At 40.8% G+C, this 15,752-nt stretch overlaps 2 protein-coding genes across 2 annotated transcripts; one reads left to right on the forward strand and one right to left on the reverse strand.

The window, feature by feature from the left end:
* The first annotated feature begins 975 nt into the window (after positions 1–975).
* Positions 976–9,456, forward strand: thoc5 (THO complex 5). The gene is made up of 20 exons (XM_067522132.1): positions 976–1,110; positions 1,305–1,409; positions 1,836–1,979; positions 2,230–2,343; positions 4,143–4,240; positions 4,778–4,924; positions 5,015–5,129; positions 5,341–5,473; positions 5,576–5,653; positions 5,786–5,829; positions 6,520–6,619; positions 7,554–7,662; positions 7,744–7,845; positions 7,973–8,069; positions 8,153–8,264; positions 8,361–8,464; positions 8,575–8,662; positions 8,752–8,867; positions 8,970–9,160; positions 9,252–9,456. The coding sequence occupies exons 2-20, from the start codon at positions 1,311–1,313 to the stop codon at positions 9,313–9,315; spliced, it is 2,055 nt and encodes a 684-aa protein (XP_067378233.1). The 5' UTR covers positions 976–1,110; positions 1,305–1,310; the 3' UTR covers positions 9,316–9,456.
* Positions 9,457–10,673: 1,217 nt separating this feature from the next.
* Positions 10,674–15,266, reverse strand: LOC137136542 (neurofilament medium polypeptide-like). The gene is made up of 4 exons (XM_067522006.1): positions 14,473–15,266; positions 12,868–13,067; positions 12,632–12,756; positions 10,674–12,533 (listed from the first exon to the last, which is right to left on the reverse strand). Exons 1-4 carry the CDS (start codon positions 15,221–15,223, stop codon positions 11,285–11,287), a joined length of 2,325 nt encoding a protein of 774 aa, XP_067378107.1. The 5' UTR covers positions 15,224–15,266; the 3' UTR covers positions 10,674–11,284.
* Between the last annotated feature and the right edge of the window lie 486 nt (positions 15,267–15,752).

Here is a 15,752-nt window from a genome sequence, read left to right on the forward strand (position 1 = left end):
GCTCCAGACTTCCTCATACAATACCACAGCTCCTCTCTCTGCACCCTGTCATACGCTTTCTCTAAATCTACAAAGACGTAATGCAACCTCCTGACCACCCAGAGCCTGTCTTAGCTCCTCCCTGAAAACTACACAACATTCTTCCTTTTTAAACTTCCACCACTTTGTCCTCTGCTCTGTCTTAGTCCTCTTCATGTTCCTCACCACCAAAGTAATTTTACACACCACCATCCTGTGTTGTCTGGCTACACTCTTCCCTACCAATACTTTGCAGTCACTGATCTCTTTCAGGTTACAATGCCGACATAAGATGTAGTTCACCTGAGTGCTTGTACCTCTGCTCTTATAGTACGCTAGGTTCCTGCCTCTTCTGGAAGAAAGTGTTCAATTCAGCCACTTCAATCCTTTTTGCAAAGAAATTACATACCCGACTATGCGCATTAAAATAAAGAGTACAAATAGATATATTTAAAATATTATTAGGTTATTAGGTTAGCATTTCAACTTGCCCCTGTACATTCAAAAACAAAAGATAAGAGATAACTCTATAAAATATTTTGATTGTGTTTGTTAAAAATTCTTGGGCATATTATTGACCATATTACATGATACTGTTTCATATGCTCCCACCTTGCTCCATTATCCATTCCTCAAATGGGTGGAGTTACCGAAGTGTTGCATATCTGTCGGCCAATCATTCTTACCGTCCTTATCCATTATTTAATTCCCTTGGGGAATCTAGACAAGACCTTTAACTCATTAAGAGTGTACAACACTGGACAAAAGTTGACTCGTAGACCTCTAGGCATGGACTAGGTCCTTTAATAGAGTGCCGACAATTATGCAAATACTCTCCAATTCCTAGTCTACCAAACGTCCCTTTCTCATGTTCTCCTTTGAGAACCCATTTTCGCCTAACGCCGTCTTTTTTACTTACCATGACAACGTACTGTACTGTAGGTGGCAGTGTTGTTGCTTATTCCTCCTATTTTGTCCAGCAGGGCTTCCGTCTGACTTCCGCCCGGTGCTTTACGATAGAACATAGTCTTTTATACTTGTGTATTTCCCCACGAATTAACAGTTTCAGACGATTTATTTTGCATCAGTAAGGTATGTAGATATTTAAAAATACAACTTCAATATATTAACGGTTTAGTTTAACGGTTCATTTATGTTTGGAAACCTGACCGTATGAATCATAGCAAGCTAATAATTTAGCTAGCGTTTGCCAAAGCTAAAACAGTGCTGCTAACTTTAGCTGGTAGTTTGTTAACAAGTACATATTGGTGGCGATCTTTATCTAGCTATCCATGTCGTCGGAGTCCCTGAAGAAGCGAAAGACAAAGGTTCTCCGCAGTGAAGGAGGAACCCCAGAGATGAAGCGAGGTCGCGGAGACGGGGACCAGCAGGTAACCTTAACATTAGCACAACCCTGGAAGGCAGCAGAAAAGGGGCTCACGGGCCAACAGTGGACTGTAATCCATGCTCTACGCTGCTAAATGAAGCGATTTTGTTCTTTCTGGCCCTTCATTCTGGTTTAGAAGTTGTGGTTAAATTGTTATTACGACAGAAACACCTTGTTGCTAAATTGAAATGGGAGCAAATACTCTATTTATGCACTACATTGTTGCTAATAATTAAACGCGTACACGTAAGTAAGTACATTTAAAGTCTTGGAATTTGGCTACTGCACTAACTCCGTCACTACTGTGACGACAAGGCTGAGGTCTTGGACATTGCAGATCAGCAGGAGTGAGCTCAAGTTAAAATAGGACTTTAAAAAATGTGATGTACAGTATATGTTTGTGCAGTAGTTTTTGTTTCGTTGTTTTTAGGATGTCCAAGTGTACAGTGAGGAGATGGAACTGGATGGCAGGGACCCTGAGCAAGACTATCTCCAGTACAAAGAGTCATGTGAGAATTTGGTCACACTAATGAATGAAATCCAGGAGCTTAAAGCCAGTGGAGCCAAGGATGGGGTAAGAATCATACTGTTAAGATGCAGCTCTAAACAACTATCTACACATTTCTTTGTGATTCCACTTTTTGTCAGTAATAATGTAGAGAAACTCAAACAAGCATATTTCCTCATGGTGGAAGCTTTTCTTATAGCCTACATCCACCTAGTAGCATCGGTAAATTCAGTACATCACAACATTGCAGAAATTATCCCAAACCAAGCTGATTGTGTTATCACTACTGTAATGTACTTGATTTATTTGTTCTCAGTGTGCTGAGATCGAGCAGAGACGTATGCAGAGCTGCATCCACTTCATGAATCTGAAAAAACTTAATCGTCTGGCACACATGCGGCTAAAGAGGGGCAGAGACCAGACACATGAGGTAACTCCCACACATCTCTGAAATGGTTTATGATTTTAAGATAGTATGGGAAATGCAAGCTTAGGTTAAGTACACTCTATTCCATTCATTTGAGAAAGTGCTGTCTCAGCTCCCCATTTGTGCTGATCAGGAAAGGAAAATTGAGCACAAAGCAGTTGTTTCTACTTATAACACCTAACTGCAGTTGCTGCCAATCTCAGCAAAGACAGGTTATACATCTTAAGGGTTTATTGTTTAGAGTTTGTTGACTTCAGTATCAGTTCTGCTCATTGGTCCTTGTTCTTATTGAACCCTTGTTTTTCATTCTTGATGTATTGTTTAGCTTGTAGGGTCACCTGGGTTGTGTTTGCAAATTACCAATCAATCAGTTTATTCAGGAATGTAGGCCACACAGGCCCATAGTTCCACATTTATGCAGATAAAAAATACAATCTCTTCTTCATGCCTAAATGTACATAAGCTGCTAATTTCCATGCATACAATGAATTATAAACAACTGACAGGTCATTACATAGATGACCTATGACCTGTTAGATTTATGTCATGTAAATCTTCATACAGTGAACAGTTATATAAAAAGTGTTTCTCATCTTCTAATAAACTCGCACTTCCACCGATTCACAGTATTTGCAAAATCTGACAAAGGTGTATAACTCCATCTGCCTGTTTCCAGTGCCGGGTGATGACCTAAACATCTGAACAAGAACAGTGATCTTACCCACTGCATATTATATGTAGAAGTTAAATAGTTTTCTTGTTCTATAGTAGTTTTAAATTGAATTGTCAATTTGCTGTTTGCTCAAATTGATGTATACCACGCATCATGTGTTTTTTCTCTTAATCATTGATTAAGGATAGTTGTAAATATTCTTGTATCCCAAGCAGAGGAAAACCCATAGCATTACAACACAGTTATATATGTCATCCATGTTTTTGCCAATTACATCTAACTGAAACAACATATAATAACATTTTCCTTGATACCAATAATCGGACGTTAACACAAATTTAATACAACACATGATACATCTTTTCATTTAACAATTAGATAATGAAAATCTACCCAAATCACCCAAAACGGCCACATTGCTCCCATTTGTGAAAACCCGCTGGAGTTTAAAAGATAATTTCAATACATTCCACTGGCTCAAAACCCATATCTCAGATCCATAATACCAAATGGGAACAACCATACGGTTAAAAAGAAACTAGGCCTGACAGCTTTGGTGTAAATCAAATACCCAGATATTTATATACTACTTCAATCTATTAAAAATTAATTAAATAAAAAAACATTTTCATTCTTATTTAGAGAGCCCCCTCGTCTAAAAAACAATTTTTGTTTTACTCAACTTCATTTTCATACCATAAAGATTACAAAATATTTCAAATTGTTTTATTTGTTTCTGTAAGCCCCTGAGTGTATCCACCATATCAACTATATCATCAGCATACAGCAAGATCTGCACTTCTGTGACAGTTTTAATTTGAATACCATTACAGTTTTCTTTTACCATTTTTATATATATTCATTCAAAAAGACAATGAACCGAAGTGAATTCACCATGCAGCCTTGTGTCATGCTGATGTTACAGAATAAAATATTATGTTAACCCATCACCACCTTTCACGCATCACTTTAATTTAGAGTATATGAATTAATAAAAATTATTAAAAATGTTTCCACCAATACCAATTTTAATAAGTGTAAAATACAAAAGATTAAGTTAAATGCTGTCAAAACTCTATAAATAAACAATACATCCTTGAAATTACCATTAACTACTTTTTCCCCTCAGGCCAAACAGAAAGTGGATGTGTTACACCTGCAGTTACAAAACCTGCTGTATGAAGTTATGCATCTCCAGAAAGAGATCAGCAAATGTCTGGAGTTCAAGTTAGTATAAATTAATTTATTCCAATATAGCAGTTTTTATCACTAAATACAACCCCAATTCAAATAAAGCTGGGACGATGTGTAAAAAGTAAATGAAACAGACAGTTGTTAAAAGAAGAGGGGATGCTGCACAATGTTCAACATCACCCTGTTCCAACTTTTTTGAGATGTTTCTGTAATCAAATTCATAATGAGTTAATGTTTTGCTTGAAATGGCAAAATGTCTCAGTTTCAACATTCAATATATTGTTTATGTTCTATTGTGAATAAAATATGGGTTGATCAGATTTGCAAATCATTGCATTCTGTTTTTATTTACATTTTATATCTATATTTTGAATTGGGGCTGTACATGTGAATGAAAGAAAAATTACTCATAGGCAAACATAGTTATAACACAGTTTCAAATCAAAATGAATGGGCTAGCATAATTGATCAGTTCATAAAAACAAACTGCTCAGCATTTGACACAGAACAACGTACAATTTATGGACAGTTTATCCAAATTTACCAGTGATAGTTATTTTCCTTTCCCAGGTCAAAGCATGAGGAAATTGACTTGGTGTCTGAGGAAGAATTTTACCAGGGGGCTCCGTCGGAGATTTCTAGACCTATGCTCACAAAAAATGATCCCCACCAACTTACACTGGCAAGACTGGATTGGGAGCTTGAGCAGAGAAAGAGGTACACAAATCTGCATGCAACATAGGGTAGTCATAAGTAAGTCTTGATTTAGGTGGAGTGATAAATGTGTTTTTGTTTTTTTTGGTACAGGTTGGCAGAGAAATACAAAGAGTCACTGGCTACGAAGGAGAAAATCCAGAAGAGCATTGAGGTGAAGAAAGAACATCTGAGAAGCTTACAGCCAGGACTGAACAATATAATGCAGGTAAAAACTTTCTGGATGCCTTTTTATAAGGGTTAAACAGGAGATTGTAAAACACACACACACAAAATTTATATAAAAGTGATTTGACGGTGATCTTTTTTTCCTTTGCTTAGGTGAAGTGGCAATTGCTGCACCACTAGTGAGCACTATGTATGGATTTTATCAATTACCCTTTTTTGCTTTATGATTTACATTCCATTTTCTTTCACAGGCCTCCCTTCCAGTGCAGGAGTACCTGTCCATGCCTTTTGAACAGACTCAGAAACAGACAGAGATTGCCCGCCATCTTCCTCCACCTTTATATGTCCTGTTTGTTCAAGCCAATGCCTATGGCCAGGCCTGTGGTAAGTAATCTGTGGATAATATCTTGTGTCTTTATATTTTAAAACATAATATAATTTGTCTTTATGAGATGCCCTAATTTTTTTAATTTTTTTTCATTTCAGACAAGAACCTGAATGTTTCGATTATTGGTGATGTTGATGAGGCAAAGGCCCTGTCCAAACCTCCAGAAGATTCCCAGGGTACAAACACTTTTATACATTTACTTTTTACATTCCATTTCACATAATACACACCCACAAATTGTATGTGTTAATATAATGTTGAGAGATGCACTTTCAAGAGGATAAAATCATTTGTTCTGTGTCATCCAGATGATGAGAGTGATTCAGATGCAGAGGAAGAGCAAGAAAAAACGGTGAGTCCTGAGACTGACACTGAGGCTGAGACAGACACACACACAGCTTCAGGTCAGCGAGTTCAGTAGTTTCTTTTTACACTCATCTTTTCACTGGACAGACAGACAGTCCACAAAGACGTAGCTGTGACACATTGCAGCCTGGCCGATTGGCAAGCATCAGCTATCGATCACTTCCTGCATCCAGATGAGCGCTATAACCTGAGCTCACCTCAGGCAGACACGCGCACCACCAATCTGGCATTTATTTTTGCTGTTAGACTGTCTGTATGGGTGTTTCTTTAGATTCAAAACAAATGTGTTATCTGAACTGCTGAAGTCTTTTACGACTTACGATATGCAACATTGCCAATTTTCCTGACATGTAAACATGTAACCAGGTTTTGAACCAGCTTTTTTTTTTTTTTTTTTTTTTTTTACATGCATCCTTGTTTATAAAAAAAGAAAAAGGATAACATGAGAGTGAAGTGACTCGATAAAATGAGAGATTATTAAATGATGTATCACGTTTAAAATAAGTAGCCTATTAAAGTATAAATAAAACAGTTTTCACTGTGCATTTGAAAAGTTCAGGCAGTTTGCCCTGTTAAATCTGTTTTATTTCCTACTGGCTACTGCAATGCATATAAATCTATTTTCCAATTAGCTGCAAAACCTAGGGTATCTGAGTAACCTTTTTCTGCTTCCTAGAAGCGGAGAAGGCCAACTACAGGTGGCCAGCTGGATGACAAAAGACGAGAGATGTTGAAAAGACACCCTTTGTCTCTTTGCTTGGACCTCAAATGTAAAGGTAAATCATTCTACATGTTTGACATTTTCTGTATGTCTGCACAAACTGTGCATTTTATGCAAGCAGAAGCATGCCCTGTATTAATACATCTTGCTGAAGCAAGAATATTTACAATTGTTCCCTATACTATGTCCATGTTTATAAATTCTATACCTATCAGATTCTATGTGAAAGTAAGTGTGACCCACTCGGGCATGATGACATGACACCACTTGACCCACGTGTTCCCTCTGCTGGTGACAAGGAATAGTGACAGATTATAGGGAGATCTGCATTGCAGGCATAACTCTACCTAAAGGCAGCAGCAGGGTGGGGAGAGATAGTTTAGAGAGAAACTTGCAGCATTGTGGGTCTGCAGCACCTTCAACATGCTGTAAGCATATTTTTTTATAACTAGTCTCTCCCTGATTCCTGCTTTTTCTTTTACTGCTCTGAGCAGAAGTCAGTTTACTACAGTAAAACTACAAAGTGAGCCGTGTATATGTTTGTGAGTGACGCAGTGTCGATGTGTTTACTCTGACTGCAGTCAGCACGACAGATGACCATCAGCATAGTATGTGCTTCATGGGCGCTGCTAGTTACTGTCATGACCACACTCTGTTGTTATTTTGTAATGCACTCCAGTGTCTTATAGGAGACCTTTACTGTAAAGATTAGTGAAAAGACGGGCTAAAAAGATGATGAATGAATTAAATTAGTAAGAGATTAGTTAAGGGGTGCTGAACTCATTGCCTTTGCAGGATTCTCAGGATTTGCAGCCCTGCTTGTTTTCAAACTATCCCTGCAACGCCCCGTATTGTCCAGCTTCTTATTGATTGAGCGCATCTCATTCAGATAATCAACAGCAGGTAGCTCAAGCATAGTTGGCTCTTGAGCCCCAAAATTTCTGTTAGTTTCAATTAATGGCCATATGTTATCCATCTTGTCTCCACAGATAGCAGCATCCTGAATCTCTACTTCTACTACCTGATGAATCTGAACATCATGACAGTCAAGTCCAAGGTCTCCACCTCCACAGACCTGAACACAGCCATCAGTGCGGGGTGTGTGTTTGCATGGACTTAAGCATTTGTATACCCTGTATTGTTCCTGCAAAGAAAGTCTGATGATGTGTTCTTTTACAGGGAGCTGCTAAAATCTGAAACTTTGCTCAGCTGTCTCTACACCAATGACCAGGGACGGGAAACACCCAATCCAGCTAATCGCTACCAGTTTGATAAAGTCGGGTGAGGATGTCAAATAATTGAAGGAAATATTGTAATAATTGTATTGCATGTATAGCAATAATTGTAGCATATTTACCACTGTATGTAATAAAACCCAGCAGAATTAATCTATTGTTTCTTTCTTTAGGATTGTTTCATTTGCGGATTATGTGGAGGAGCTAGGCCATCCCTACATGTGGGTTCAGGATCTTGGAGGACTTCATTTTCCCACTGACGTTTCAGAGGTTTGTGTTAAAATTGTTTTTTATGCCAGTATTATACAGTTTCTGTGTGTTACAGCTCCATTACAGAGTTCATGTTTTTCCAGTGTGTGCGTGTGGGTAGTTCTCTCAGTGCCAGCCACATGGAGACCACCATGAAGCTGCTCAGGGGTCGAGTCCAGTCCCGCTTGGCTTTACACAAACAGTTTGCCTCTTTAGGTATATTGTTTTATTTATTTATTTTTACAAATTTGCACCTGAAATACACATAATGAACTGATTATAGATTTTAGAGCTTTGTGTTTCTGTCCTCAGAGCACAGCATCATTCCAGTCTCCAGTGAATGCCAGCACCTCTTTCCTGCCAAGATCATCACCCGTTTAGCTCGCTGGACCACTATTACTTACCAGGAGTACACGGTAAACACCTGCACATATACAGACTTTGGGAATCATATGCACTGGAAGTATTCATTCAAGTACTCGTGATGTGGCCCATGTCTCACAGTGAACTTCCTTTTCCTTTCAAGGATCTGTCATACACACAACATGTGACTAGTGCTGGGCTGGCAAAGGAGACTGATCTGTATTTTATGGGAGTGGTTGAAAGAGGCACAGGTAAAAATGATTCACTCACAAAAGAATTGGCTATTGTTTTTGAAATTGTTTTTCTAAAGAACGTTTTTGAATCTTTCTATTCTTTTTAGCTCGTCTCCAGGCTGCAGTGGTGCTGAGTCCCCGTTACCCAGAGATCTCTCCTCTTTTCTCCCTCTCTCTCAGCTGGAAAGGAGAGCGCAGTGGACGCACTGATGACAACCTTCGAGTATGAACATGATTAATGTGCTCTGTTGCTGTGTAAGCTTATTTAATGTCTTGCCCAGTTTCTGACAACACACAATTTTCCTTTCTCACTCGTCTTCTTTAGGCCATGGAGAGTGAGGTCAATGTGTTCAAAAATGAACTGCAAGGACCACGCCCAGGACACCAGCTCCTGACTAATCAGTTTGCACGTCTATGTGTCTGCTTGGATGTGTATTTGGAGACTGAAGGACATGATGACAGCGTGGAGGGACCACGAGAGTTCCCCCGCGAAAAGATGTGCTTGCGCACAGTCAGGTACATAAGGGATTTACTAAAACATGTTTGGTTTAAAAACACACTAAATGGGCGTACCTCTGACATCGCTCTGTACTTCTTTGACTTTCAGGGGTCCAAACCGTCTGAAGCCATTCAAGTACAACCATCCTCAGGGCTTTTTCAGTCATCGCTAAGCTGATTTACTGTATATGGTTCTTTACTGTACTTTACAACTCCCTTAAGTTTGCCTTTGTGACTGCTTGACACACAAAGTAACCCTTTTAAAGAGTTTATACCAGTTGGAAAATAAAAGAACATCATGTTTTTTCTCAAAATACAGTGTATTTGTTTTTTTCTATGTTAACCTATTACTAGTCCGTATTGGTCACTTTATATTACACAGTTTTATCCCTCTGCTTTCCTCCTTACTGTCGCCCCTCTATGCTGGTCTATTTATAGGTATTGTCTGCACTAGCTCATTATTATGCTACTGTGGTTCAGTGCTGGAGTAAGCTGAGTCATGTCCATGGGATATAATATTTGGTGTATTGTCGTCAATTTGCTTTTGTCCCGTCACACATTGTCCTGGCTGCTGTAATAACACTAAAACAGATTTATATTTAGGACACTGAAACCCATTTCATGAAGCTTCACTCTCGTTTCATGATTTGCTAGTTGCAGTCTTGCACCTTGGGAGGGTAGATGTGTCTTAATTCAGTAGTAGTGATTTATGGATGTATGGATAGTGTTATGAAAAGGGGGTATCAATAAGATGGACATGGTTAAATAAGAGAACAAAAACTTGAAAAAACTGCCAGTACACTACAATTAAACCAAAATGCTAACAGTACAGAATGGTAATTGCAGTTTTTCCACTTTTTTGATCAAATGGCCTGGTCCCATCAGGCCTATCAGCTGCAATAATATTGCATTTAGAGGTAATAAGATTTGAAGACTGAAGTCATGTCAGGAGACAAATTGTTCCATGTAAAAAGGTTGCTCAATTAAATTCAGTTCAGCTGCTACCTGCTTTTTGATAGATGTGGGCTGGTATTAAATTATCATGAATATATCCTATTAAGTATTTAGCTTCCCCCTTCCTGTGAAGGATTGTAGAAATATATTAATAGCTTTAATATTACTGACCAAAACTTATGTTATTTATTGCTACTATTTTAAAATGGTTCCAAACATCTGCTCAGTATTAATATCATAATACTTTGCTCACTACACAACTGGTAATTATGGCAATTATGAATTGATGAGAATAAATTGAGTGTAAAATGTTTTTTAGGCAGAGCTGGGAAATAAAAAGAAAAGTTCTGTGTAAGCAAGCAACACTACTGCTGATTTATACATGAACGTGGTCCGTGGGATGTGAGGAGGGGTGCGGTGGCTGCTGTGGGTGGGTACAGCTCCCCCTGTTCTTAGCCGCAATGCAGTGCATCTACTTTTCCCCTCACATCTTAAATAGTTTCTCGTGCCACATAAAGCCAGTGTGCTATGGATGTTATTTTTTGCAATGTAAACAAAACACTCTGAAAGGCGTGTATTTGATGTTTCATTCTGTATTTATTGATTTCATCTTGCATATTTTTCCACAGATTATACATAGCACAATCATTGTCCTAGCATTGCAGACCAGAAGAGTGAATAACTTCAGTTCACCTGTCAAGAGAAAGCTAAAATAAGGTGCACAACAAGCAAAATTCAAGTCTGTCTTAGTGCTATCTGTAAATATAATATAGACATTTGTATCTCCGTAAATATACATTTTATATTCAATATCTGTCACAATCTGTAGCTTGACATTGTTTTGACATCTCTACCCTTGAAGGCTTGTGTAGGTACAGTAGGCCCCTGCGTTCCCGTGATTGGGATTAAATGCACTTTTTATTTATTAAGGGCAGTTGTTACATTCGAATAAAGAGTGTAGAGCATTCTGCATTCACTACAGTCATACATCAGAAGCATCAGGGGTGTGTAATGGCCATACTTATGGAGCAGGGGATTATTTGCTACACTATTGCTAACATACTGTTACCTGCCTTGTTTTGGACATTGTGTGCCTGTCTGAAAAGCTCAATGTATCCAGCCTCTCTGCCCTGCCCTCCCTCTCTTCGTCATAGTTCTTTGGCATATCCACCTTGCAGCTTTACAGTCTTACTTCTTGGCCTTCTCCTCCTTGCTCTCCTTTGACTCAGTGCCAGAAGACTTCTCTGCCTTCCCTTCTTCCTTCACCGCCTTACTCTCTTCTTTGCTTGTCTCCTTTTTCTCCTCTGTTTTTTTTTCCTCTTTCTTGCTCTCTGCCTTTTCCGGCTCAGCTTTTGGTGCAGGTTTCTCATCTGACTTCTTCTCCTCCTTCTTGGCCTCTGTCTTCTCAGGCTCCCCTTTAGAGGCCGGCTTTGCCTCAGGCTCAGTCTTCTCTGGTTTAGGAGCAGAGGGCTTCTCCTCCTTGGGAGAGGGAGTGTCTTCTTTAGCCTCAGAATTGGGGGCAGGTTTGTCCCCTGCAGGCTTGGTAGGAGCAGCAGGTTTGGTAGCATCATCCTTCTTTGGAGCTTCATCTGTTTTGCTTTCTTTCTTTGTATCAGGTTTGTCTGCCTTCTCCGCTTTGCTCTCTGGCTCCTTCTCTTTAGACTCCTGCTTCTTTTCCTCCTTCACAGGTGGCTCTTTCTCTTTCTTTTCCTCCTGGACAGGCTGAGGTTTCTCCTCCTTAGGGGTGTCTTTGGCAGCGGCAGGCTCAGCCTTCTTTTTCTCGGGAGACTTTGGTTCAGGGGTCTTAGGAGGAGGGGATTTAGGTTCAGGGGATTTACTCGGTGGGGATGTTGACACCGGGGACTTTGGTGCAGGCGACTTTGACTTGTCTCCTTCAGGGGATTTGGCTGCAGGTGACTTAGTTGGTGATTTTGGCATTGGGGATTTAGGTTCTGGTGATTTTGGTGGAGATTTAGATTCTGGGGATTTGACAGCAGGAGATTTAGGTTGAGGGGACTTTGACTGAGGAGATTTTGAAGGAGGTGATGCAGCCTTTTTTGGAGATTTGGATTCATCCTCTTCCTTACCTGCCTCCTCTTCCTCTTCCTTGTCCTCCTTTTCCTCCTCCTTTTCTTCCTCCTTTTCTTCCTTCTTCTCTCCCTCTTTCTTCTCATCTCCTTCTTCACCTTCTTCCTCATGTTCTTTTGTTTCTTCCCCTTCCCCTTCTTCTCCTGCCTCTTCTTTCTTTACCTCTTCCTCCTCATCTGCCTCTTCGGTCACTTCTGTCACCTGGGTCTCATCTGTTTGTTCCTCCACAATGACTGTATCTGAGATGTCATCACCTTTCACCTTATAGCGGGCAGGGATTCTACCTTCGAGGTAGGAGTACGGACTTCCTCCTGGTGCAAAGCGATTCTCCTCTCCTTCCAATAACTTCCTGTATTAAAGACACAGAGTCCGTGAAAATGTCAATAACTTGATATTAAGATGCCAAAGGATCAACTTGTTTATATCTGATTTTACAGCCTGACCAACCTATAAGCAGCAATCTCAATGTCTAGAGCCATCTTCACATTCAGCAGGTCCTGATATTCTTTTAGCTGGCTGGCCATCTCCCATTTGGTGGTTTTCAGCTCATTGTCCAGCTGATTGATGGTCTCCTGCAACATTAAAATACAGTCTCACAAGTTTAATATCATGCTCATGGTATGAAAGCATAGACACATTAAATGTCGACTTGAGACATTAGTGTGTTTGTGCTGAAGTCCTGCCTGTAGTGAGTTGAGGTCTTCATAGTGTCTGTCTTCACTCTCCATACGCTGCCTCTCCAGTGACTCTTTAGTTCCTCGAAGAGTCTCAAGTTCAATGGTGCGACTCTGGAGCTGACGGCGGTATTCTGCAATCTCTTCCTGGCTCCCACGAATTGCATCCTGTGTGGTCCTGGCAACTTCAGACAGACGCTCCATACGCACTGATAATATTGCATATAAACAAATGTTTGTCTATAAAAATTTTAAATTGCATTTAGTCATCATTTGGCACACTCTCTTATTCAAAGAAACTTACAAGTTACAATTTTAAGTTTAAACACCAGGACCAACTTAAGTTTCAGTGTCTTGCCCAAAAAGATTTTTAAACATTAGGACTGGATGAGCTGGGGATCAAACTACCAACCCTGTGGTTGGTAGACAACCCACTTTCTTCCCTGAGACACAACAACCTCACTTTTAATGTAAAACATTTTGACTGTATTTCGCCAAAACATTTTGAAGTGACCTGCATTTACTGAAGTAGAGAGAGATTCAGCACTTTTATTCAGCCCACGCAGGTACTTCTTTTGGCTTTTTTGTCCCAAGACATTTGACCAGTCTTCTATACAGGAGGTCTTTGAGACTGAATAACCTTGACAATGTCCATCTGTCAATCAGCAGTCTGACTCAGCTCCACTGCTCTTCCAAGCATGACTGAGTTGCTGCTGCAGTCAGCTGGACACCACACAGGGAAGGTCATTCTGTTTGTTTCTATGAGTTCAGCATGTAAATGTACTGCAAGGGCCAATCTATAAACCAAAAAGTTTGACCCTTTTTGACCCATAAAGTTCTTCATGAATGGGGTATCATAAACATTAGAAACCATTGTCTTGCTTCAGCCAATACGAAATGCAGTGAGGATGTCTGTTAATGCAAGGACCCAGAGATGAAGCCTCATCTGTTCTGTCTGCCACCTTTGAACAGTGACCTTGAAGCGACTGAAGAGTAAGTTCTATCGAGACAACAGAGTCACATACTGTGCACATGGAGTGCAAACCAAAAACATACCCACTGTGTATGGTTAGCGTGTAAATGAATCATGGTCACCTCTCATTGTGCCACCTCACGCCTGCAGTGCTTGCCTCAATTAAAATTTATCGTTCTGCGTCAAAGATGCACATAGAGAGAGACGCAGCATCTAAAGTGCAGATCATAATATTTGAATCTTGACCGTTCCACATTTTCTATTCAAGTTATCTGTCTTAACATAATTCAGATTTTTTGGTAGTCTGTGGGTGGTTGAACAAAAACTTTGAGATTTGTTCTACAACACACAAAATCTGTTAGTCTGCAAAGACTTTACAACATCATTGTTACAACGTTGACAGTGCAATAACCACAAGTTAGTGAGCCGGTGTTATGTCCTCCAGTAATAATTAGCAAGACTGCTCCTTCACCTTATGATTCTCCTGATGTATTAGTGTAAGGCTACGTGAAGGCTTTAGGCTGGTTTAAACGTCATAAATTGAAGCATGTGACTTCAGCACCATGGACAGAGAACAATCACATCTTAAAAAGTTTCTCTGTAAGACTTACAGTGCAGATTTCCCTTTTGACCCAACTCACCTTTGAACCATCCCTCAGCGTGCGTCGCGCTCTTGGATGCTTGGCGGTCCAGCTGCGCACGGATCTCGCGCAGTGCGCTGGTGACATCAGCCTTGAGTGTGTCTCGCATATCGAAGCTCACCTGCGCACCCTGAATCTGCGCGAGGAGCTCCGACACTTCTTCCTCGTGGTTCTTCTTCAGAAAAGCGGCTTCCTCTTCCAGGGCACGCAGCTTTTTGTCCAGCTCCAGCCTCGCTAGCCGGCACTCTTCGGCGTACTTTTTCATGGCGCGAGTCGCAGCCTCCAACTCTTCCCGGTTCCGCGCCTCATCCTCCAGCCTTCCCCGCAGGTGCTGGATGTCCTCTGCTAGGTGCTCGTGCTCCAGGACCGTACGAGTCTTCTCGCCTGTCAGTTGCTGCAGGAGTCCCCGCAGGTCGCCCAGTTCACGCTCGTAGTGCTCACCAACGGAGGCGCGCCCGGCCTGGCTCTGCCGCAGCGCTGCCGCTTCCGCCTCCAGGTTGCGATTGTGCATCTCCAGGTTTCGTACCTTGTCAATGTAACCGGCGAACCTGTCGTTCAGAGCCTGCAAGATCTCTTTCTCATTCCTCCGCGTCATGTCACCATTGAATGACTCCACGCTATCGAGGGAGGACGGCTGGCTGTAGGTGAGGCGGCGGCGCTGCGAGTGGAACCCGCTTGAAGACACGGACGCAGGCCGAGTCTTGCGGTAGGAGGTCGGCCCGAAGTAGTGGTGATCCACCGTGAAACTCATGTTGGCTGAGTCGGAGGAGAACTGACTGCTGCTGAAGGGGGAGCGCTGGGCTTATATAGGAGGGAGGGGAAACTCACTAGTCAGCAACGGGACACACTTCATTTAAAGAGATATTTTGTCTTGAGAAAAAGTACTGCCTATGCAGGAATGGTCCGATCCGTGTAACAGCTTGATGAGCTGGATTTCTACTAAAGGTGTTAATGAGATGTATTTTAATCAAACAACAGTGTGAAGATTTCACAACACCCGATATATTTTTAAGCATCACTTATGGTCACTTGACCATAAAAGCACATGGGTCAAATATTTTTTGTCTTAAATGATGGAAGCCACTTTAGGCCATTTATTTGTAACTGCCAGTAGATTTTTAAAGCAGTTCTGATATATTATTTATTCATCTTTTTTTTTTCACACACAGTCATATTTTGAGTATACTGTTGAAGTGTATGTGGACTGATTGTGTGGGTGTGCAGTGTGTTCTGCTGATGCTCCCTGTAGCTGTACTGCTGCAGTGTGAGTTTGCAGATCC

This window comes from Channa argus, chromosome 11 (genome assembly GCF_033026475.1).
Source record: "Channa argus isolate prfri chromosome 11, Channa argus male v1.0, whole genome shotgun sequence".
Lineage (NCBI taxonomy): Eukaryota > Metazoa > Chordata > Actinopteri > Anabantiformes > Channidae > Channa > Channa argus.